The 24,165-nt window shown below is 48.1% G+C and overlaps 3 protein-coding genes across 11 annotated transcripts in view; 2 read left to right on the top strand and 1 right to left on the bottom strand.

Moving 5' to 3' along the window:
* The window catches only part of Usp3 (ubiquitin specific peptidase 3), a 78,886-nt gene extending 77,354 nt beyond the window's left edge, over positions 1 to 1,532 (top strand). For both annotated transcript variants that reach the window (XM_055597839.1, XM_055597844.1), the window contains one exon: positions 813 to 1,532. In XM_055597839.1, the coding sequence (XP_055453814.1) occupies positions 813 to 978 (166 nt within the window). In that variant the 3' untranslated portion in view covers positions 979 to 1,532. The remainder of the gene's footprint in view (positions 1 to 812) is intronic.
* A 3,210-nt stretch (positions 1,533 to 4,742) lies between these two features.
* Fbxl22 (F-box and leucine rich repeat protein 22) lies at positions 4,743 to 10,853 on the top strand. Of its 2 annotated transcripts, none has more exons than XR_008719037.1 (3): positions 4,743 to 5,094; positions 7,219 to 8,085; positions 8,951 to 9,004. XR_008719037.1 is itself a non-coding variant. In XM_055597811.1 (3 exons), the coding sequence occupies exons 1-3, from the start codon at positions 4,760 to 4,762 to the stop codon at positions 8,993 to 8,995; spliced, it is 762 nt and encodes a 253-aa protein (XP_055453786.1). In that variant the 5' UTR covers positions 4,743 to 4,759; the 3' UTR covers positions 8,996 to 10,853. The 2 variants fall into 2 exon arrangements, 1 of the variants encoding a protein (XP_055453786.1); XM_055597811.1 differs by having other exon boundaries at positions 7,219 to 7,596; positions 8,947 to 10,853.
* Positions 10,854 to 10,884: 31 nt separating this feature from the next.
* The window catches only part of Herc1 (HECT and RLD domain containing E3 ubiquitin protein ligase family member 1), a 162,378-nt gene continuing 149,097 nt past the window's right edge, over positions 10,885 to 24,165 (bottom strand). For all 7 annotated transcript variants that reach the window (XM_055597768.1, XM_055597801.1, XM_055597785.1 and 4 more), the window contains exons 71-78: positions 21,636 to 21,805; positions 20,369 to 20,538; positions 19,979 to 20,144; positions 19,138 to 19,214; positions 17,511 to 17,763; positions 16,891 to 17,043; positions 14,480 to 14,785; positions 10,885 to 11,516 (exon numbers count right to left, since the gene is read on the bottom strand). In XM_055597768.1, the coding sequence (XP_055453743.1) occupies positions 11,331 to 11,516; positions 14,480 to 14,785; positions 16,891 to 17,043; positions 17,511 to 17,763; positions 19,138 to 19,214; positions 19,979 to 20,144; positions 20,369 to 20,538; positions 21,636 to 21,805 (1,481 nt within the window). In that variant the 3' untranslated portion in view covers positions 10,885 to 11,330. The remainder of the gene's footprint in view (positions 11,517 to 14,479; positions 14,786 to 16,890; positions 17,044 to 17,510; positions 17,764 to 19,137; positions 19,215 to 19,978; positions 20,145 to 20,368; positions 20,539 to 21,635; positions 21,806 to 24,165) is intronic.

Below are 24,165 nucleotides of genomic sequence, written 5' to 3'. Positions count from 1 at the left end.
ATATATATATATATATATATATATATATATATATATATATATATATACATATATACACACACACACACACACACACACACACACACATCCTCCCCCCCGACTTATTTCTACTGCTGTTACTTTCCCCTAGGAAATGGGAGAGCAAAACTATGCTAAAGAACTTTGTAGCAGCTACTGAGCTCTCCACTTGCTCTTTTCACACCAGGCTGTGCTGACAGGCAGAGCCCTTAGTGACCAGGTCACAGGGTACCTCTCTTGAGGGCAGGCTGATTCTCTGGCGTCAGTCTTGCCTCTGTCCAGAGGCTTCTGCTCACGAGGCTGCCCACAGCGCTCTCGCTTCCACCCTGCCTCAGTGCCGTCTGCTTTGTTCCAGAAACTCAGTTTTGTGGTGGGTTGCTTTATTAGCTGTTTCCCAGTGTCAATATATTCCTTGTCTGTGGGTTTAGAGGAAGGTAAACAGAAGAGCTCAACTACCATCTTAAACTAGAGGTCTCTAGGATTTTATTTTCTAATTATTATGCTTATTAAATTGATGACCTTTAACTGCTCAGCTGCAAAGGTCCTTTTGTGTCTTCTGTAGCTTTTCATCATCATTATTTGAGACAGAGTTTATAACTGCATAGCCCTAGTACTATGTATACCTCAAACTCAGAGATAACACCTGCCTCTGTCTCCTATGTGCTAGTATTAAAGACATTTGCCACCCCCCAGCCATTTACTACTTTCCTTCTGTAGTCTTTTCCTTCATTTTATTTACTTATTTATTTGTTTGTTTGTTTATTTATTTATTTATTTTTGCCTTTTCTTAACAGAGTCGGTTCTGGACATTACACGGCATACGCAACTCATGAAGGCTGCTGGTTCCATTTCAATGACAGCACTGTAACAGTGACTGATGAGGAGACCGTCGGGAAGGCAAAAGCCTACATTCTCTTTTATGTGGAGCGTCAGGCCAGAGCTGGATCAGATAAACTTTAATACCTCCTCTGATCATGATTCATCAACTGTACCGGACAAACATTTCCAATTTTCCATAAATACTTGATCCAAGAGTTAATTTCATTATGCACTTTTCAATTTCCAGTTTGGGGTTTAGTTTGGTCAGTGGTAGTGACTTACTCAAAATGGCCACCAACTAATTTTTGTTGTTCTACCAGAAAACCTCAGCAGGCATTTTGATTGGCTGCTTTAGTTGTAATAATTTGATTTTTATATGTAGTTTCCAGAACTTAGTTCTGACTTTTTATATTAATGTTTTCAGTTCTCACCAAGGCACATTTGCATTTGCTCTGTACTCACATGCTGAGAGCCACCCTACCTGCTGCCTTTTCACAGCAGCCATGTCAGCGACTCCACAGTGAGGGTCGTGTGCGCAGGATCTGTGGCCCAGAGGTTTCACAGTGACTGCTCAGGAATTCCTTCTGACCATAAGCAGTAGCTGAGGGTCAGTAGACCCGGCCATCAGCACTGCCTGCGTCTCAGGCTGCTGTTTCTCAGCTTTAAATAAATCTGTCAGTACCGTTGCATCTGTGCTGGAGTTCCGGAATTGCTCTATTTCTTGTTTCTGTTCTTCTGTTATATTTTCTTGGGGCAGACAGGCAAGGAACACTGGGAAGTGCAAATAAGTGTTTTAAAAAGCCCTGTGATTCAGTGTGTGGTAGAGGTGTGCACTGTGAGGCAGATTGTTGGCCCATCAGAGTGGGCTGTTAGCCTCCAGAGCTGACTGCTGTACACTTGCCTCCAGGCAGAAGCCGAGTCATCTATAGTCTGGGTTTTAACTCACTCCCTGCCTGAAAGCAGAGCCAAATCAAAGTATTTTGAACAAGACTAGTTTCTATTCTTAAATTCAGTAGCTTAAAAAATACTGTAGTTAAGTGCTACTTGGGTTTAATCCAAATTGAAATTTGGCCTATTTAAAGAAGGCAGCTGGTGGCAAATGCTGGAGGCCAGTGATTGAGTTTGCAGATGGAGGTAATGACAGCCTGCATGTCAGAGTGCAGAACTCCAACATGGCCTGTTCCATGTTTGCCTCCTCTCAAAGAACAAAAATGCACTTCATGTAGATGTTTTAGTAATCCTGTTTTTCCTATTAAAAGAAAAGTAAGTTTGGTAGCTTTCCTTGGTGAGTGTGAAGTTGATGGAGCAGACATGGCCCAATTCCATTTTAATGTTAGGTGCCCTCCCTCAGAGCAGAAGTTACACGTGGGAGCAGCACTTTAACACAAACCTAACTTGAATCTGTCAGGACAATGGCTACATGTGGTTAAATTGAAAACTTGTTCCTCAGTCACCATAGTCATATGTCCAGTGCTGGGTACAGGACAGTGCAGGGCTAGTACGTTTCCACAGGGCGTAGGGTTCTCTCGCACACTGGTCTAAATTTTCTTGCAGGAAGACACTGAGGAACTGCCGAGTTACATGAGGCAGAGGCATATGCAGTTTTATTATTCTATTGGTTTGATCCACAGATTGAGGGTCACATGATTTAACATATTGGAATCTTGATAACATAGTTAAGCCTGAATTTGAATCTCATCTGACCTTGCACACAGCCCCTGCTAACCCAGGCTCGTCTGGAATTTATGTGTTGGCTTCTGAATGGGCAACTGTGATGGCTTACACAGTGAGGACTCAGAGCTGACGCCGTCACAGCTCTGAGGCTGACGCAGCAGCGGACTGGACTGCTGTGTCGGGGAGAGTGCTCAGTAGAAGGCAACTCTGTGGGCATACAAGGGGAATGAAACATCTCTGGGAATTTTATAGCAGCTTTATTGCTTCATTTTACTTAAACGTTAATGTCTGAGTGGCACTATCAAGACTTTGAGAAAATGACTGCAGTCATTCGCATTGCACATCTGAACACCCACGATGTAAATGTGCCTATTTGTGTGTTAATGTGTGGCCTTACTGCATCTGTTACAACCTCATTTCTCTGCTGTTGAGGGCTTTCTCCACATCATGCATTCTCGCCCACATGCAGCTTTTTGCTCAGTTTACACTGAGGCAGGGCCTCACGCATACCCTGTCCCGTCAGCCTATGGGATCAGGAAACTTCAAGTCCTCCCACACAGGTGGGGATAGAAACAGTTGTGGCAACACAAGTCTCTCTCCATGGTGGAGAAACCTATGCTTATCCACTGTATTCTACTCAGTGTGTAGTGACGACAGATGATGCAATTAAACCAGTCACATGTGCTGGCCCTGAATGAGTGTCATGTGTCTCACCTGTGGAACCTGCTGAGATTTATTTCTCTTCTTTGGTTTACTGTGCGCATGTTTAACCCACTGTAACCTCCCCAGTCCCCTAAACTCTCCTGTGACCCTTCTACTGCTGAAGTCACCTCTTGCCCAGGCTCAGCAAAGGCTCAGGTAAGAACTATTTCCACATCCACAGCACAGCTCCCCTGTGGCCAGAGGCAGCCCTAAGAAGGGGGCACGTGTCTGTGACTGTCACCACTGGGCAGTAGTCCCCCAGGTGAGTGGTGGCTGTGCCAAGATAATTTCCCGTTAAAGCTTAGTGGTTCATACGATGCCAAGAGACCTTGTGCATGTGACGTGTTCACTCCAGCTGTAATCACACCCTAGTCCCGCCTCACCAGCTGGGCTGTTGCCAAGTGGCATGGAAGGTCTCCCCTCTTTCCTCTTACTCCTGGATTATTTCCATGAGAGCTAAGAAACGACAGAGCAGCAGACAGTAGGGGTGGTCCTGTAGTCTGCGTGGGCAAGAGGAAAGATGGGCGGGCATCTCAGGGCTCTGCGGAGTCCTTCCAGGGGGAGCTGGAGCTGTCTTAGGTTTCTCATGTTGTACTAACAGCTTCACAAAGTGCCTGCCCTCAGCTGTGCTGCAACACTTCTCACCACAGACACATCACCACTCTTAAAAAGCAGGGCAGCGGGGAGCCGCATGCATGCATCTACGTCACTTTACACCTCTAGTCCGTGTTCAAAATTAGAAACTGAAGAAGAGCGGCCTCTGCCCACTCTTAAATCTTGGGAAGTACTATATCTGGGACAGATAAAGGAAATTATGCCCAAGAAAACATATACACACACACACACACACACACACACAAGCTTTTAAAACAAAACACTTCAGCTGAATCTTCTGTGACAGTTCAGGGTAAAAATAGAGCCATTTGGGCCAAGGAAATCCTTTGCCAAGTAAAGGCGCTAAGGTTTGAAGACAGCTCAGCCTTCCCTGCAAACTGTCAAAGTCCTAAGCTAAAGTAACTGAAAAGAACCTTTGGATTCCACTCACAGTTCAGGACCCGTCACCACCCTTAACTTGGTAGATAGGACTGGCCTCCTCCTAGGAAGGGCACGCGAAGGAGCTGCGTGGACAACCTGAGATCTAACAGCTGACCGTCACCCTGCCAGACAGAAAGACTGCAAGCTCAGGCAGCGCTCTTGTGGCTAATCACCTCCAATGAAAACACTGGGAAAAGCCAGGAGCTCTGTGCTCAACACTGCTGTCAGCTCAGAGGAAAAGAAAGCCCTTTTAAGGAAACTTTGAGTTTCCATGGGCCGCTCTTCTGCCAGGACTTTCAGGCCCTTTGAACATAGGCCGAACCACAGATGGCTGTGCGTGTAAGTCTGGGTCCTGATATCCGCCCTCCCCACCCCAAGCTTCAGCACCAGTTGTTGGCCAAAAATAAACACCATTCCTCAGCCATATATGTCCACCAGTCCTGATCTGGGGAGGAGGCAGGAGGCAGGTCAGATCCTTGCTGGGCACACGCACGTGAGGCCGCCACTCACCATGCACATAACGCAGCTCAACCGGGAGTGCCTGCTGTGCCTCTTCTCCTTCCTGGACAGGGACAGCAGGAAGAACCTCTCCAGGACCTGCTCCCAGCTCCGAGATGTGTTTGAGGACCCCACCCTCTGGCCCCTGCTGCACTTCCATTCCCTGGCAGAGCTCAAGAAGGACAACTTCCGGCTGAGCCCCGCACTGCGCAGCCTGTCCATCTGTTGGCATTCCAGCCGAGTGCAGGTGTGCAGCATCGAGGACTGGCTCAAGAGCGCCTTCCAGAGGAGCATCTGCAGCCAGCATGAAAGCCTGGTGAACGACTTCCTCCTGCAGGTGTGCGACAGGTAGGCCACCTTGCCCCGGAGCAGTGTGGCCTTGCAGGCCTTGGCTCCAGGGTGACAGGGAAGCACATCCCAACAGCAGTATGGCTCAGACTCAGACCAAGGCAGACAAAATCGGCTCTCTCAGTCTCTCAGTTCCTGAAGCTGCTGCTGTGAAAAAGGAACTGAGTTCGCTTGGCTCTATTTTTGGAGCAGCTGTCTTTCCTGGCAGCCACTAAGGGCTGGTTGGGTCCAGCTGAGCGTGTGCTGTCAAGGTCAAGCCCTGGGAAAAGACTCCCAGAGGCATCAGTTGGTCCAGGCCTCTAATTTGACCCAAGCAGCTGCCAAGGCCCAAGACCTGCTGATGAGGAAGGAGGAGCCACGGTGCACAGGTAGCAGAGAGCAGTGAGCATCTCCACTGAGAAACACTCATTTTGCATAGTGCCAGACGGAGTATTTCAATTGTCAAGGGCAAAAGTGGTGCTCAGAGAGAGTGTTCAGTATCCAGTGTAGAAGCCCCAGGGTTTTGCCACCCGCTTAAATTGTAATCTGAGCTAAAGCAAGTCATTTTTAGCATAAGCATGGCCTGAAAACATCCCGTTTCACCTTTAGACAAGGCGCCCTCCCTCGCACAGGCTGAGCCATCGAATGGGTTGCTCACACTTTCCTAGGTAAGACAGCTTTGGCCAGCATGGCCCTGCCAGTTGCTGAGGAGAAGGAGCTCCCTGCAGGCTAACAACAGCTGGTTGCCCGCTGCTGCCACCCAAGGTTGACAGCCACTGTTGACTGGCTTCCACAGAATAGGAAATTACAGCGGCCTGCCTCTCCCTTGTTCTCTTTTCCCCAACTTGGATTTAGGCTTGGCTTTGACCAGGCCAGGGCAGGCCATTTTGATGGGTTTTACTAAGCTTAAAAAAAAAAAAAAAAAAAAAAAATTGAAGGTGATGGGTGGAAGGGGAGTGTCACAACCCCACATTGGTTCACTCTTGCTGGAAGATAACTAGGTTTAATCTCCCAGACCAGCAAGATTCGACCTCAGACTATCTGCTAAGCACTGGGTCCCTAGGGTCAGGACAAGTGCAAAGGGCACCGAGTTTCCAGTTCAGAGGCTGTCCCCAGACCAAGTGTTTAAACGTTTGCCTTACACCCCACTGCAAAATGAGAAAATTCTCTCAGTCACAGGCCAAGAGGATGAAATGACACAGTAGAGAGAGGGGTAAAACGAGCTGGGGCTGTGAGGGGACTCTTCCGCTTTCGTCACTCTGTCTAAAACCTAAGGCCAGATCAGGCAATATGCGGTGGGCCTAAACGCACCTTTCGAACCATTGTGAGTGACTGTATCTTGCCCACAGAGTACCCACTTGTTAAGTCCCTTGAGTCACTCTGGGCCAGTCTCTTCACTTACAAAACTGGGGTACCGTGTACGTGGTTAGCACTGAATGTGCACAGTGAGGGCGGCATGAGCTCGGTGTGAAACGGTGCCAAGCCCGTATATTTTAAATTACTTTTATCTTTCCAGGCACAGGAGATAGGCTGGGCCAGCTAGGTGTAGGCAAAGCACTAAGGGGAGGGTGGTGTGGAAAGGAACCTGTCCTTCCATCCAGATTCAGCTCCTTGACCACAGCGCCCAGGCCCACCAGAGACGCCTCCCAGGAGGAAGCCACGTGACCCTCCTGATCTCCAGAAAGTGGGTTGTGTGCCTTTGCTCACCCAGACCTCAATTACCACAAGCGCATGGGTACACACGGCCCCACTCACCTATCACACAGAGTAAACTCTGGGCCAGTGATAGTCGGGTCTCACTACAAACAACTTCCGGGCCTGGCTCTCGCTGCCTCGGTGCGGGCTGCTGCCCCAGGGCATGAAGCAACTGTTTCAGGCGACCGAGCTGAAGGCTAGACTCCAAACTACGGTTTTTAGTCACCAGCCATTATCCCCAGAGCCCCCGTCCCCAACCTCGCATGGCTTCCAGCCCGGGGAGGATGAAAGGCCCACGGCTGTCCCTCCCGGAGACCCATGCTCCCACAGGTTGAAGGGACAGGGGCCCCTGGCCGCAGCCCTGGCTCCTCGGATTCGCGGCAGCCGTGTCCTGGGTTGGACCTCGAGTCCTGCCGCACCTCGCCCCGTGTCACCGCCCTCTGCCCGCAGGTGCCCCAACCTGGCGTCCGTCACGCTTTCGGGCTGCGGCCACGTCACCGACGACTGCCTGGCGCGCTTGCTGCTCAGCTGCCCGCGCCTGCGCGCGCTGCGCCTCGAGAACTGCGCGCGCGTTACCAACCGCACGCTGGCGGCCGTGGCCGCGCACGGGCGCGCGCTGCAGACGCTGCACGTGGACTTCTGCCGCAACGTGAGCGCCGCCGGCCTGCTCCGTCTACGCGCCGCCCGCCCGCGCCTGACCCTGAGCGCCGAGCACAGCGCGACCATGATCCCCGACCAGCCACCGCGCGCCGCCTCGGTTCTCCCGGCCGCGCCCCGGGGACAGTGCCCGCCTCACTCCACGGGCTCCTACGGAGGACGCGCACGCGAGTAAAGGAGCGGATGCTTGGGAAATGTGGGGTGGTGGTCTTTGAACGTCTGCCGCGCGCGCCCGTGCGCCCTAGCTGGCCTGGAGCCTCCCAACGAACCCGAGGCTAGGGCCTCCCGGGCCGCCCCTGCCCCTACGGAGCAGCGTGCACAAGCCTTTTTAGAAAACTCGCTTCCGTCCCTGCATGACTGATAGTCCTCACAAGGGGAGAGTGCATGACCTTTAAAGATGAAAGTAGTAGCCCTAGTTAAGTGCTGACACAAAACGAGACTTGTATTCACTAGATTGGCTGAGCCTGGACTGCCAGGTCAACCTCACTTTCGTCCACTCGTCCCCAAGGTCAGGGCCCTCTGTTCACCCAGCGCCCCCCACTCCCCGCCGGACGCCGGACGTGGGACAGGCAGGCAGGGTAATTGAACCCAGAGGGAAGCTCAGAGGGGCGCCTCCCTCCACCAGCTGTAACCAAGACCACTTCATTTATCTGCAGGCAGGTTTTTCCAGTTTTCTGTGAAATGGTTTCCCGATCCCTACCCATAGGGCTCCTTAATGTGTTTCCCAATTTGGGGGGTGGGATGAGGAGGAAGCACACAAGAAAAAGACATTCTCTTCTGTTCCCATGGAGCCTCTCTTCTAGTGGAGGCTGTAATTGGGACAGAAGGCGGCTTGTGGGGGTAGGGTAGAGATGAGTCGGGCAACCCTGGGTGTGGGGAGGCACTCAGAAGGGGTTCACCAACTAAATCTCATGGAGAAAGTGACGCTTGAGCCACGAAGGGAGCCAGGGAGCCAAGCAAGCCATATGGAAAGTGTTACAGCCCAAGAAACTGCAGGATGCCTGACTAGGAGCTCGGCTGGGAGGAGAGGAGGGGAGAACTGGATGGAAGGAGCTGTGAAGGACAGATTAGGCTCCAAAAGGAGCCTTTGGAGGTCACCTCCTGCCAGCAGGAGCCAGAACACCAAGCACAGGGAAAGCCTGTGAAGTTGCTCTGAACACTGTCCAGACACAGGCACAGCCTCCAAGGCCTTGGGGACTGCTGAGTGTCTTTCCTGCTGCTGCCAGGTTCTGAGCTGTGGCGTGTCTAGCCCAGAATCAGAGAACACACAGGTCTAGCGTAATGCCTTTTAATCTGTGGGGAACCCAGTGGATCACCCAGGGGAGTGTCCCAGCCGTGAGGACGATGTTCCTGTTAGCAGGCAGGGCTTAGCAAGCGCATGGCACCTTCAGGGAAAGTGGGTAAGTCGGGGCAGATGGGGCTGCCAGAACAACTGGAACGGGTCTTGGGTTTGATCTGTGCCTTCACAGGCTTATTCAGACCACATCCTCACTGGAACCCATCTTTTCAATCTCATGCTAGGAAGCTGAGTGCACAGCTTCTTCAGAAGACAGCCCACTGTCTTGGCTAGGAACTGCATAAAGATCTCATCAAGCTGGAGCCTGAGGCCAGCAGAGACCTGGGCCTACGTGGTGGGCCCCAGAGACCCTGGGAAAGTCTGAGGTGGTGCTCAAAACCTGTCTTGGAGGGACACACACCAGCTTCTGCACTAGCGAAGCCTCCTGGATCCTACTATGGCAGTGCTGACCTGTGGCCCAGTACTTTCCCCAAATCTTTAAAGGGAGACCACCTTACCCTGAGCAACCCTCCTGCAAGCTCTTCCAGTCGATGTACAACACAGAGCTTCTTGCCAGACACAGAGCTTCTTCTAGCAAAAGTCACAATCTGGGAGAACCTGAACAAACCCACTTCTTCATAGACATATGGGAAAAGCTTTTTTGTTTGTTTGTTTTTGTTTTTTTTTTTTTTTAAAGGCAAGAGGATTTTTGTTTTCTTGAGATTAAGGGCATAAATCTGCAAGTATTTGTTAACTGAATGATGCCACCAATTAAGGACCTACACAATTAAGGGGTGAATGTAACCAAGGCAAACCAAATCCCTACCCCCGGACCCAACTGTTGCTCCACAGACAAGGAATACTAGTCTTCAAGAAGCAAAGAATGCAAGCAGGTTTCCAGCCAAGAGGCAGCATGGTGGCGTGGAGTAAAAGCCCACTAGAAAACTCTTCTGGGCCAGCTGAGACAGTGCCTTAGGTCTGAGCACCGTCCTGTTAAGAGTGCTTCTGGCCTCTCCAGGTGGGGCATAGCCACTGTTAAAGGTCTGAGCCACAATTAAAGTAAACTGAAGCCTGCAGACTGCACACTCTTGGCTCAGCAAGAGGGAAAACACTGCTTGTTACCAGGACGAAACCCAGAGGAGTCAACAGGCCCGTAATCTCATCCCCACCGAGCATATTCTCTTAGTGAAACTCTCCTGGCCAGAGGCCCAGACATGGCCTTTCAAGCTCAAGCCCAGTGTTAAGGGCTTGTCACTATCTAGAAGCCCCTGGTGTCCCTCAGAAACATGATCCTTTCTCTAAGGCCCAATTCCAGATGAAAACTTCAATAAAATGATGTCAGACTTCTCAGCTTAATCAGGGATTTTCACTCAGATTCAGAAAAACAAACACCAGCCTTTCTACTGATAAATTCTAACATTTGCCTGCCCATTTCTCTGCCTCATACCTTATTGGAGCAGGCTGTCAGCAATGACCTTTGTCTTGAGTCCACAGGAAGCAGCTTGTGGTACACATTTGGTGGGAGTAAAAGAGACAAGCTGCCCACTGGCCTCCAACTCTTTCTGGTACAATGCAGCAAGAGCCTCAGAGTGAGGTGGCCCCTCCCTCCCCAACATACTCAGCTAACACTCATGCACAGATGAGCACCTGCCAATTACCACAGGAGCCGGGCTCAAGCACCAAGTGGGACTCTTTCTCAGCCTTGCACCCTCACACTAACCCTGGTGAATTCAGTCACTCCCTCATCCACTTACTGATGCGTGGTGATCCCTGCAGGTGCACAGCTGTCTCTTCTGCACCACCTTCCCCTCCCCCCTCGCTGTCCCAAGCTGCCATCAGAGCTCACTCTGTCTCCTCCAGTTCACTGGCACAGAGGCGCTGCCTCACGCCAGGTGTGCTGAGGCTCTGCAGCAGGAGAGGTGGTGCCATAAAGCTCTGCTCTAGGGCCAGGGAACAAAGCCAGAGACCCAAGATGCCAGCAGAACAAACGGAAGGCAGCATGCAAGTCCCGGCCTCCACCACATGATCCGCAGTAGTGTCTTTCAGATGAAACCTGCCCCAGCTTCTGAATGGGCCAAAGAGCATCAAAGTGATACTGCTGGGCAGCCACGCTCGTTCCATCTGGGCTGTCTGCCTCAACTCCTCGCCTGAAGCTCCCCTGGATCAACAACAGCAGCCCCCACTGATTCCTGAATCTACTTTATTTCTCTGCATAAGGAACCCTGCACAGGCGAATCAAACTAAAACAAAATAAATATATGAATATTCATGTAAAACTGTCCTTTCTAATGAACAATTATACACAATGTACAATCTCATGTTCACTGGGTGGGCTTACAAAAATGTATCATTCCCAACTAACAATGCACCAAAATGGTTCCATGCAAACTTACTCAGAGTGACCAAAAATACAGAGGGAAGGAAACCTGACTGAGCAGTTTGTTTCTGCTTTTTGTTTTTGTACAATCACAGAAAAATAAAAACATCTAATTTCTTTGTTTCATTTGAAGTAACTAAATGTGGCCACTGTTTCAGTTTATGTTCCTACAACATCTATGCAGTTACCATAAAAGTCAAACATCAAATCACAAGTGAGCATTACGGAGAGAGGCGGGTGACAGCACCCTCATCAGTAGTCAGTGTCAGAGCCCTCAGCATTGTCCACGTTTCTCGAGAGCATGTAGTTGTCCATGTCAATTGAACGGCAGTTGTTAATGGCATACCGCAGGCGCTCAGCCATGACCAGCTGGCTGGAATAGGGGGGCAGCCTCAGCTGGAAGAAGCAGGTCTGTGAGGTAGGCAGACTGTCGTAAGGCTGTGAAGGGACAGAGAGAGCAATTACTGAGTGCAGTGCCAGTCCAGGGAGCACGGGGCTGCTCACTACCACCCCAAGGCAGGAGAGCACTTCTGCCTAGGCTGAGACCACCTGGCTGATTTACTTGGAAGTGGAGATTAGGTCTTAGCAGAAAGCACATGGGATCCACAGTCCTGGCCCCTAAGACTTTTAGTCAAGTTATGTCTTCCTTTCCACTTCCTCCAGTGGCCTGTGGTGGGAAGTGTTGAGCTCTTGGAGAACACTGCACAGAACACAGCAGAGGGGAAAAGCATGGTGACAGTGCCCACCTGTCCACCAAGGGCACAGACTCAAGCATGATGGGGGTGCTCCAGAGAGGGCACTTTCAAGCGCACTCTGCTGTATACAGTCTGCGCACTTCTCTGCTGCTCACAGCTGGTGAGGAGAAACAGCGAGGCCCAGGCTGTGCCTTAGCTAACTGTCATCACCAATGTGTGTGTAAAGCTGGGCTTTTTGTTTGCTTTGTTTTGTTTTTTTTCAACACAGTGTTTCTCTGTGTAACCTGGGGGTGCTGAAACTCGCTCTGCAGACCAGACTGGCCTTGGACTCAAAGAGATTGACCTTCTGTCTCCTGTGTGCTGGAATTAAAGGTGTATGCAAACACCACCCAGCTTGGAAAGCTGTTTTTTTTTTTTTAATTTAGTTTAAAAAAAAAAAAAGCCTAAAAGGGAAAAAACAAAACAAAACAAACAAACAAACAAAAAAAAACACACATGGTGTCTCACTATAAAATCTGGCTGGCTTGGAACTCAGTATGGAGACCAGGCTGGCCTTGAACTCACAAAGACCTGCCTGCCTATGCTTCCCAAGCACTGGACCTAGAGGAGTGCTAGAACTATGGCCACCTTTTAAAGAAGAATTTTTAAAATACACAACTGAAAATGGCTTCTGCTAGACAGCATGTTAAATATCTTGTCTGGCCCTCCCTGCTAACCACCATATTCTAAACTATTTGCAAGAACAGTAATGACACTACGTCATTTCTTCTTTCAGGGTTTGTATGTGGCTCAGGCTGGCCCTAGCTTGAGTCCCCCTTTGGTACTGGGATCGCAGTGCGCACAGCTGCTATGCGATATGTAACAGTAAGTGTTTCTCTCCTTCCAGGGCTGGGCTGGAAGGGCCAGGAAAGCGCTCCCTACTGGCCACATCCTTAGCCCTGCCCTCCCTCCCTAGCTTGGCATTCTTTGAGTCAGTGCTTCTCCTCAGAGTTCCCCAAGCGAGGCTACATTTCAGCAGAGGTGGGGGGGATCTGCACCCTCCAGGTGTGGGAGCTGCTGATAACAGAGGTACAGGCAGAGAAGCTGAGGACAGTGAGGAAAGGAAGATTGCTCAGAGTACCTAAATGTGGACACTAGAGAAGTGATCTAAGAGCCACAAAAGATACACTCCCAGTGGGCAATTTACTGAGGCAGGAGATTAGTGAGGTGGCTGGGTAGTCTGGGCATATTCAAGGTAAGGATCATTTCCAGAACTGAATGGAAAGGAGCTATTACCTCCTTCCCACTTCACTGTGCAACAACAAAACAGATTGACAGCTTATAGTTTTTGGCTAGTCATGCAGGAAATGCATGGAACGACTCTTTTCATAGCCCTCCCCCAGCACAGCAGTCCCAGGGAGCCTAGGCCATGGCCAGGAGCAGAGCTCCAGCTGGGGGCTGCAGGAGGCAGAGCTCTGTCTATGTGAATGGTTCTCAACATGTGGGTCGTGATCCCTTTCAGAGTCAAACGATGCTTTCACAGTGGTTGTATATCAGATATTTACATTATGATTCATAACAGTAGTAAGATTAAAGTTATGAAGTGGCAACAAAGTAATTTTAAGGTTGGGTAAAATGAGAGGGTCCCCACAGCTCGAGGAACCGTACTGAAGGACCACAGCCCCAGGAAGGTGGAGAGCCTCCGGTCTAGAGCAGCCGCCAGGAGCAGCGGGCGCCTGGAAGAACACAGGGCAGACACTGACGCTGAGCAAAGCACTGCGGGTAGCATCTTGTTTTCCTCACTATCTCCTCACCAGACCCCATTCACCCGCTCAAAGGACTGCCCACACATAGGGAAAGGGGAAGGGTTATGGCTGAGGAAAGAGGACAGAGCTACCCTAAGTGGTGTGCCAGGGGGTGGAGGTCAAGAGGAGGCAGAAAGCACAGGAAAGAATTCCAGAGGGCTCTGCGGAAAAGGGCAGTGCCTGCTAGGCACAGGTGGAAGGGGCACGAAGGAGAGAATTCGCTATGTGCAGGCTCCAAAGCAGAAAGAGCACAAGGTGCTGCAGAGACAGGCAGAAGCCCATTATGGCCAGAACACAGGGTGGGGCAGAGGTCTGACTGGGGAAGGCTAGCAGCGTTTACCCTGGGGTCAGTCCAGGATCCCTGAAAGGTCTACAAGGAGAGAGGCACAGCCAGTAGCGTACTTAGAAAGATGGCTCTTTCTAAGTAAGATGCAATGTGGGCTTCGGATTCCAAGCTTGTATGTTCCTAAGCCACCTTCAAAATGCAACCAGGCTGGGGATCTGCAGCTAGGGCCACTACCCTGTGCACCCACCTCCGATGGTGGCACGGTCGGCCGCCACTACTGCCTGTACACCAAACAAGACTGGACCCTGCATGCAAGTTACACATGGAAAAGGCATTGGGGCCTGAGAGGCAGGGACACATGAGGACCCCTTGCCCACTCAGATCTAATGCAAGACGAGGGAAGGGCGCTTCTGGCAACATGCTTTCCACATCCACGCAGGCCCTTTATTCACCACCACTAAGTGAAGTTAAAGTCTGATGCATCACGGTTTTAGATCTGTTATGAATCCCAAAAGCTAAAGCCTGAACAGGTAGGCCTTCTGGGGAGGTTAGACTTCCATTTCCCTAGCAGGCAAGCAATAAAAGAGGGGGTAAAGCGAGCAGATTTTAAGCAAGGAAGGAAAACTGCCTACTTACCCTATCGACCTTCATGATCTGAAACCTCTGGGAGATGTCGGCGGTGTTGGCTGGCAGCCGGGAGCGCCCAGACACAAAGCGCATGAAGAGCACCCTCTCCTCATTGGAGAACTCCTCCAGGGTGCGCCACAGCCACTGCACCAGCTGGTGCTGCTCATCTACCTCGCGGTAGCGCACCACCTTCTTCAGGACTTCCACACAGATCTCAGGCATCCCGCACACCATCTGTTCCAGCTGTTTGGCCGTGAGGAGGGACAGCAATGGCACAGGGACAATCCAGGACATCCCTTCTCGAACTGCAGCCACCTGTCACGAGGTTGTCCATTTTAATACGTTTGTTGTGTGGAGAGATACTTATCATGACCACCTCTGTCCATTCTAGGTGTAAGTCCTGTGGCCAGGGCCACCCTTGCGTGAGTTCCACCCTGCTCTGAGCCTCTTACCCTCCTTCCAGTCTCAATTCAAAGTCAACATAGGAGCCTGCCTTCACTTCCTGCCTTCTTCAGGGGCCCCCACTCATGTTTCTAGTCACAGGGAGCTCCATGCTATTTAGTGTGTTGTGTGACTGTTCTACCTCCTCATCCACGTAAGCACCTCTTAAGGACTGGTAGGGTATAGGTGGATATTCTTTAAAAACTGTGTCCACTGAAAAACAGTTCTTGAAAAGCATAAAGAATGTACAATAGAAAGTCAATAAACAGAATTTAGTCAGAACATCTGTCAATCACCACTTACTATCATTTGAATTTTCTCACATGAAAAATGAGGTAAATATTGTTCACCATGAGTAATGACAAATGACCTGGCAGTGTCAGCACCACTAGAGTCATCCTGTTTCTGTTCTCAGAGCACAGGGCAGCTGGGTAGCTGCCGAACAGAGGAAGAAACTCCAGCTCTCTGCCTCTATGGTACAGGAAGGCAACCCTACTTCAAATATTTCTCTTTAGGCCAACCTCAAACCATTTATTTAAAAAAAAAAAAAAAGAAAGAAATACAAGCCCCCAGTCAGGAGCTCCACCCTTGGGGCTGTAAGTGGTGCTATGGTTACTGTGCCTGGGCTGAGGGACTGCCCACAGCATCTCTGAGGTAATAAGGGGCATATCCACTACAGACAATTAAAAGTAAGCTACCAAGGCCAGTAAGATAGGGAAAAAAAAAAAAAAAAAAGAGCTGTTTATAAGCAGCATGATACTAAGGTGTGAGGCTGGCTGCTTGGAGGAAGCAAGGAGATGACTGGGGACAATCACAGGAAGAACATTCAATTTTAAAAGATGAGGCGAAAGTGAAAGTGGAAGGGGCCAATTCACTGAGAGAAATGAGGACAGTGGACGTCAGGAGCTCAGGGGAAGGTCAGCAGAACCTGCCTGCAGGGAGGCCTGTGGTAGGGCCATTCTTATTTTCTCTAGGTTCTGTGCTTCTGTGAGGTGCTCACAATAACCCTTAGTGCTTTGGCTCTGACACTGAACCTTTGCTAAACTAAAGAAAACAGTTTAATGACTGAACCGGCCCCGAAGTCAAACTCAAGGAAGGACCAGGAGTGAGAAGTATGGAACGTTAAGTAACTGTACTTTGGTATCCTCAGAGCCTAGATCCAGAGCTAAAAAGGACCCAATAACCTTAAGATAAAACATTGAAACTATGAATGATCTTACGGAAAGAACCAACTCTGACATACTATCATCTCCTGGTCACTTGTTCCTATTCCCATGATTAACTCAATGCTTATTCGTGTTTCAGGACAGAGCAAGGAGAACACAAATGAAAGAGAAGATAGTCCTCAGGTGCAGCCTTTCATACACACAACTATGAGACAAGCTGAGGACCTGCAGAGTGAAGCAGGCCTGTGAAAGAGGTGCAACTCCTAGCTGCGACTCGCAGATCCACATCAGGAGAAGGAAAGAGGCTCTTATGAGGCTTTACGATCATGTGTAGGGACTAGAGAGATAGCTCAGCAGTTAATAGCTGGCTGCTCTGCCAGAGGACCCAGGTTCAATTCTCAGCACCCACATGGCAGGTCACAACTGTCTATAACTCCTGTTCCTGCGAACCTGACCTTCTTACACATGCAGACAAAAGGCCATTTGTAGGACTGACTGACCTAGCTGGAGCAGGTACTAGATGGGATAGTTGTAAGAAATATGGGCCAGGTACATGAGGAGGAGTGAGGAGTCAGGGCCTTGAAGCTGAGGTGAGAACTTAGCCTCATACAGCAATGATCAATTCAGAGCTGATTTAAGGATGGGGGTTGGGAGACATGACCTAAGAAGTCTCTGGATAAGGTCTGAAATAGAGACACAAGTGAATCTATGCATACATGGCAAATAATGCCCACATCTGGCTGTAACCAGTGAGCTTTCATCTGGACAAACTGAAGCATCCCAGGCCACTTCCTGCATGAGGTTTCATCTCACCTGCCGGTCCATCTCATGAAGCCGATACTCAATGGCCCTCTCCACGTATTCCTTTCTATTGGAAAATGTGAGCGGGATACTATTTCCTCCAGGGATTATGGGAACCATCTTACCATCAGCACTCTGGCCGACAAAAGAATCAAGAGGAATCATCTGAGAAAAGAAAAATAAGAAATTTTATTACATGGTAGAGAGGATAACAAAAGGCACATTTCTCACATAAAACTAAAAAAGTCAAGGCTTTAGTACCAAAAACAAGGCAGGCCAGGCAGGTCTGCCTGCTCAAGACCATGCTGGCCCATCTGCTACAGGTAAAAAGAGGCACATCTTTGCACCAAACCAAGTTTGTTATGTTCCAGCTACCTAGGCCTCCCTCTCCTCTTGGTGTACCTGGTTGTCCACTCTGACATGCAGAAAAGTTGTTAAAGTGGAAGGAGCAGAAGATGGAGGCTGGAGCCAGGTCTCCACATTAGCAGCGACCTGGGTCACTAAGGCTGAGCTACCAGGGGCAGCTTGGCCCAGACATTCCAAGGTCAGGCTGACAGAAAGAGGAAGACAGCTTCTGCCTCTACCCAGAACACTGATCGGAGTACACAGGCAGTCAGATATGGCAAGTTTACCTCGTGGAAACTCTCTTCAGTAATGCCGCTGTCTTCAATGTGAAGGATGCTGTTAAGGGTCTGCACATAGAGCAGATCCACCTCCTCCAGGTCCTCGAGGGTAAGTGGAACACAACACAACTGTTTCCACACCAGAGGGGCCAGGTGAAGGTCCAGAGGCTTCTTTGTACGTATGGCAACCCCCATTAAAATTCCCAAGAACTTAAACTGCATTAAATGTTCATCAAGACAAGCAGAGGGGTTAAAAAGGAACCTGCAAAAGAAAAGTAAAATCTTTTAGCAAAAACTTCCTCCCATTAGAAACACGTTTCCCATAGTTAGAGCATTAGATTGGGCCTGTGCCGTTGAGTCCAGTGGTTATTGAGTACCCTCGGCTGTTTAAAGTCTAAGCATCCCCACTGGCCCTCGTTTGGTTCCAGGTGCTGGAAATTGTAAGCATGTGCCGTCACGGCACACTCACCTGCAGTTCTTTAGTTACTCTAATCACATGTGCGTGCTCACCAAGCTACATGACTATTGTTTTGGACAGCATAGGGACAACATTCTGAATCTCACTCTTAAGAGAAAGACTGAGCGCATGTACATATGTGTGAGAATAAGCATGTGTGAGAGAGAGTGTGCACTTGTACATGCATGAGCACGTGGCAGGTTTCTGAGTGTACAGAGGCCAGAGAAGGATGCTGGGTGTCTTTCTCTATTGCTCTCCACCTTAGATTTCTGAGACAGTCTATTACTGCTAGCTGACTTCAAAGCCACTATGTGAACAAACCTGGCGTCAACTCACAGACATCAGGCTGCCTCTGCCTCTGTGTGAGGATTAAAGGTGTGTGTCACAACACATGTCTTTCGCCTCAAATTTTTTGAGACTGGATCTCTCACTAAATGTGAAGCTCACCTGGCTAGGTTGGCCAGCCACTGAGCTCAGACCCTGCCTGTCTCTACCCCCAGCACTGGAGTTCCAGGCACAAGCAGCCATACCCAGGTTTTATGTACTGAAGATTTAAACTCAGGTCCTCTTGTTTCCAAGTGCACCTACTTTCCAAGTCATCTCCACAGCTCATACTTTGTTTCTATTTAAGATAGAGCCTTGCTACGAAGCTCAGGTTGATGTTAAACTCACGATCCTCTTAGCTGTACTTCCCAGGTTATAGGCACGTCCCACCACACCCAGCTAACTTAGAAACAAAGGAAGAGCAGTGAACGGCTAGTAGCCACCTGCTCAAGAATGTCCCACATTCCGAAATCATTTCACTGCAAGATGAAAAACATTTAAACTTGCAAAGAAAGGACAGCAGTGGAACGTGACCAAGTAGCTCCATGACATGGCAGCAGCAGAGCTTTCTACATGAATCAAGACACAAGAAAGCTACACAGCCTGGAGAAACACAAGGCACCAGGGTACATAAGAGACCTTGAGTGTCTTCTTCCCTTGGGATTATCATCAATCTGTCCCTTAGTACTGGGCGAGGTTGGCAATGTCTGTTTCTCATCATGACAGGGTTGATGGCTGCATTGCCTTGGGGTTATAATGAGGACTTAGTGGGGAACATGAGTGGAGCAGTGAGAACAGGAAGCACTCAGTAGTAACTGTCATTATTAAGACATTTGAGAAACATGCCCACCTTACCTGTCTCTATTGTAACCGACTTCTGCAGTAGCATTAGGAGAGGGTATGAGAAGGTCAACTATACCAGTCTCAAGTTCCTGCAGGAAAAGGGTTTTGTTGAGAGATAACAATCAAATGCATCAAGAGAACAAACCAACTTCATTGGAGGTAATACTGCAAAGGAGATATTTGGGAAACTTATAAAGCTCTACTTCAGCAATCTCTAGAGCTTAGTTATTTTTGTGATTTCAACTTAAAGTAAAATTATGAAGTCCTCCCTGGGAGAAACCTCAAGAAGCATAAAGAACCAGCATGAGAGAAGCCAATAGTGAGCAGTGGTGTAGCTATGAACAGGGTATGGTGAAATTCCAAACTGCCTCAATACTGACAGCCAAGTGTTACCCACGTCACAGGGACAGAACTAATGGAACAGAATTAAGTGGAAGGAAGAGAACTAATCTTGAAGCAACCCACCAATGTGGCTTCTAAAATCAGAACTTTAATCACGGTGGTAGCTCCCAGCCCCTGCTTAAACTCTTTAACACACATTTTCTATTCTGGAGCCTGGTGGCCCACTTTGCTGTAAAGCACACAGTGGTCCTGGATCTGTCTCCTACTTGATGCACTCATGTGTCACCACTGTTCTTTCTACTCCTGCACACCTGATGCTGGAAGGGTGAAAAGTCAGTGATCTTGATATGCTAAGGTATCTCCACAAAACATTTCCTGAACTCACTACAGTCTGCTGCACACACAGCACTAGCAGGGAAACACAGACTCACAGATGCAGCCATGCTGAACTGACAGGCACTGGATATCAAACACCATTAACAGAGCTCAGGGGGGATGCCCATGCAGGTACCTGGCACATCTCTGTGATGGTGTCATCAAACACTCCTCCAGCATCATCAGCCCCTTCTCCAACCAGTTTAACCTTCCATGCTCGGGAGGGTAGACGGAGGTCTGATGCATTTAGCTTTACCACTTGTCTCGCTATTTGAACAAAGATGGGCTTACACTTCCGTCCTCTAAACAACAACAACAAAACCCATTAGAAATAATGTTAACACAACTCTTCTGCTCCACAGATCATCCCAGAGATCCTTGGTGGCATCTTTTCATTATGAATGGACATGGGGACCAGTGTGAGCGTTGTCACTGCCCTTTAAAACTGGAGAAGCTAAGGCACAGAGATGAGTTAACAGTAATTTCTAAACAATTCTAGCTGGTTGGAGAAACACACATGACCTACCTGGTTGATATTCTCTTTACAGTAATCTGAGGCCCATAATTTTTGCCTTGAACCATGGTCTTCCCTATGGAGCGCACCATGGGCAGTGTGTAGACTCTCGGAGCTAACAGAGGCCGCAGCTGTCCCTGTACGATGCCCCAGGTTCCAGCATTGTAATGAGAGGTGCTGCTCTGTAGACAACATGAAGAGATCAAAGATGGCATAACACAAAACTTCAAAGAAATAGCACTTTTAGATATAATTTCTTTCTGAAATGTCCTATAACAGCACTGATCAGAACACCAGTTGCAATTAGTAAATTTAAAAAATTATAAAATGTGATTAATATTTTTTAAGCCTTAGAAAATAAAGAAAAGGAAAACTACAGACAAGGTATAAAATCATCCATAATCCATCCACACAGAGATAACACCACTGACGCCCTGCATTGCCTTTCAATCTGGGCATGCACACATACATCCTCAACCATGTGAGAAACTATTTAAATGTTTCTTAGCTACTTTTCTCACATGGCTTTGTATCAGACATTTCTCACTTAACCAGAACCAGCTTGTTGGCAATCTGTGCAGCAGAGCATCCTGCTGCCTGTCTGTTCCTGTGTATAGGAGACGTCAAGGCTTTACCTTTCTCTCCTAACTGGTGATCCAAAGGTTTCTGACTGAGAGTTTTACAAACTGATACACATTTTGGAAGACATGCTTACTTATTAAATAACCTCATTCGCTTTCTTCTTAAATTGTAGGACCATTCTATAAAGACAAATTAGCCAAATTTACTTTATTTCCCCAACTTTCCTTTACTAGATTGAGAACGATCCTTTGTGAAGAGAAGGAAGGCTTCTAAACTTCTCAGCTGACCTGATTCTTGGGTACCCTTTACTATGATCCTAGCAGCACTGTGTATTTAGATTCCCCCCCCCCCCATTCTTTTTCCAGGTCTAGGGATGCAATCCAGCCTCCCTAAGAAGGCTAGGAAAACCCCTAACGTTTTGGCCATACACCCATCCACTTAACATCATGAATTAGCTGGGTAGGAGATAAGACATGTTCAGTCACCCATGCTTCCTCCAGTTTTAAACAAATCAAAACACTTTCTGTTGACATACTTGCTCACAAATCAGCAATACAATGGAATTACATCTGTTCTTCCTGTTCTTCTTGAGTCACAGAGCATAACAGGTTAGCCATGAGAGAAGTTTCCAAAGGCAGAAAGGCCCCAGGATCCGGAAAGCCCGTCATGGGCACCACTTCCCAAGCCAGCACTTTACCTGGTTGTTGGGGCTGAGATTCAGGAGCCGCCATGATGAGTACATGAGGTCGGAGAAGTGGTAAAGCAGCCGGAGCCTAGCCCGCACGGTGTGAATGCTCACCTCCCTCAGGGCCCCATACTGCGGGGGCACTGCATCAGGCAGGCCCAACTGGAGAGGCACCGACACACCTGCCCAAAGCACAGAAGCACTTGTGAAGGAAAACACAGCGTTTCAATTCTGAGTATTTTGAAAACTTTCACACAGTGAACACAGAATAATCACTAAATGGACACCTAATCTCACTCCCTACATTCTATATTAATATTTTACTATATTTATATATTCTACATGGATATCTATTCCTCTACCCATTAATTCATCCTAATTTTCTTTAGTACTTGTGGTTTGAATGACAATAACCCCCAAAGGCTCATAGATTTTAATATTTGGTCATCAGTGTGTAGCACTATTTGAAAGGATTAGGAGGTATGGCCTTGTTGGAGGAAGCGTGTCACTGGGGGTTGGCTTTTAGTTTTCAAAAAGCCCATTCCATGGCCAGAGTCTCTTTCTCCAGCTGCCTGAGGATCCTGATACACAACTCTCAGCTACTTCTCCAGTACCATGTCTTCCTGTGTGCCACCATGATAATGGACTAAACCTCTAAAACTATAAGCAAAACACATTTCTTTTATAAGAGCTGCCATGATATGGTGTCTCCAAAGCAGTAAAACCCTGACAGTACTGATCCTTAAAACTTAAAAAAACAAACATCGTAAGTTCAAGATCACCCTCAGCTACATGGGAAGTTTAAGGTCGTCCTGAATTACATGAGACCATTTCAAAAATCAAAAAAAAATGAAACAGTACAAATAAAAAATTAAAACCAAACAAAAAAAGCCTCAAACAAACAACACAGGAAACCCAGTCTTTTCTCCTTTAGCAATTTCTGTTTGAATAAAGAGACAATAATAGTTGGGGTAGGGGATAAATTCTTCCTTTCCTATTGTCAATTTCATCTTAATGCATACTGCAAATTAGAACCAGGTGTTCACCTCTTGCTTGCTGCTAATCTCCATGACAGTTAGTCCTTAAGAAAATAATCTCTCCGAGAAGTATTCCCCAAGAACTTGTTGTAAAGTAGGGAGGTAAGAAAAACGGAAGAGAACTCTAAGCGCAACCACACATGGCTTCACCAGAGGCTAGCAAAAGGTGGATGAGGGCGTGGACAAGCAGTAACACAAATATGGCAACTACTGAAGAATGCCACAATTGAAGAAATGGCTGCATTCAGGGAAACAGAAGATACAGACAATCAGAGGCTTTATTAGGGAAACAATTATGCCTATGTTTGGTTTGGTTTGGGTTTTTTTTAAGACAGGTTCTCTCTGCATAGCTTTGATTGTCCTGGAACTCACTCTGTAGGCCAGGCTGGCCTTTAACTCAAAAAGATCTGCCTGTCTTTTATGCATAAGTTTTTGTGTGTGTGTGTGGCTATGTAGTAAGTAAGAGGTCATTCCACAGAATGACCATCCACCTCGTTTTTGGAGACAAGGTCTTCTTCCATTGGCCTGGAGCTTGCTGATCAAGGAAGACTGGCCCTGGGGTTTGCTTGTCTTTGCTTCCTCAGAACTGGGTTTACAAACTTGTGCCAACACACTCAGCTTTTTTTTTTTTTTTTTTTTAATGTGGGTGTTTGGGCTCAAACGAGTCTTTATGCTTGTATGGTAATTACCTTACTGACTAAGCTATGTCCTCAGCCCTGCCTTATATTTTTAAGTCTTTCTTTTTTTAATGACTGTAATGATTTTATAATATTTAAAAAAATTTTAAAGCTAGAACAGCTACTATTCACATTCTGCAATGGAATAAAATGGCACTAACTAGACTTGTACTGCATCACTGAATAGATATCTTGTTTCAAATGGCTAATGGAGTGAGGAATATGACACCTCAAAGTCATATTTTAAGTTTTTTGAGTCAGTGTTTCTCTGTGTAGTCCTGGTTGTCCTAGAACTCACTTTGTAGAGTAGGCTGGCCTTAAACTTAGAGATTCACCTGCCTCTCTCTGTCTCCTGAATGCTGGGATTAAGGGAGTGTGCCACCATTGCCCAGTTCACCTCAGAGCTCTTTATCTTTTCAATAAAAAAACCTTATAAAACAATTGTCACCTTTTTGTTGGTGTTTTTTTGGCAAGGTTTCCCTACCATCCCTAGCTGTCCTTGAACTCACTATGTAAGTGAAGCTGGACTGGAATTCACATAGATCCCCTTGCTTCTGTCTCCCTGGGATTAAGGGTGGATCACCATGGCCAGTTTTATTTGTTACCTTTTTATCTATATGTACCTTTATCTATAAAGGCGCATGCCTTTAATCCCAGCACTCAGGTTGACAGAGGCAGACGATGGCTGCAGAGACCAGCCTGAATCCTGGACAGCCAAGGCTACATAGAGAAACCCTGTCTCCAAGAAAAGCCAATATATATATATATATACACACACACACACACACACACACACACACACACACACACACACACACACACACACAC

Source organism: Psammomys obesus, unplaced genomic scaffold (assembly GCF_907164565.1).
Source record: "Psammomys obesus unplaced genomic scaffold, mPsaObe1.curated_primary_1811, whole genome shotgun sequence".
Lineage (NCBI taxonomy): Eukaryota > Metazoa > Chordata > Mammalia > Rodentia > Muridae > Psammomys > Psammomys obesus.
This window is presented reverse-complemented; position numbering and strand designations above follow the sequence as displayed.

Coding starts and splice junctions, on each gene's coding strand:
- Fbxl22 (XM_055597811.1), top strand. CDS start 4,760: ATGCACATAACGCAGCTCAACCGGGAGTGCCTGCTGTGCCTCTTCTCC. Junction 5,095..7,218: donor CTCCTGCAGGTGTGCGACAG/GTAGGCCACCTT, acceptor CTCTGCCCGCAG/GTGCCCCAACCTGGCGTCCG. Junction 7,597..8,946: donor TACGGAGGACGCGCACGCGA/GTAAAGGAGCGG, acceptor ATCTCATGCTAG/GAAGCTGAGTGCACAGCTTC.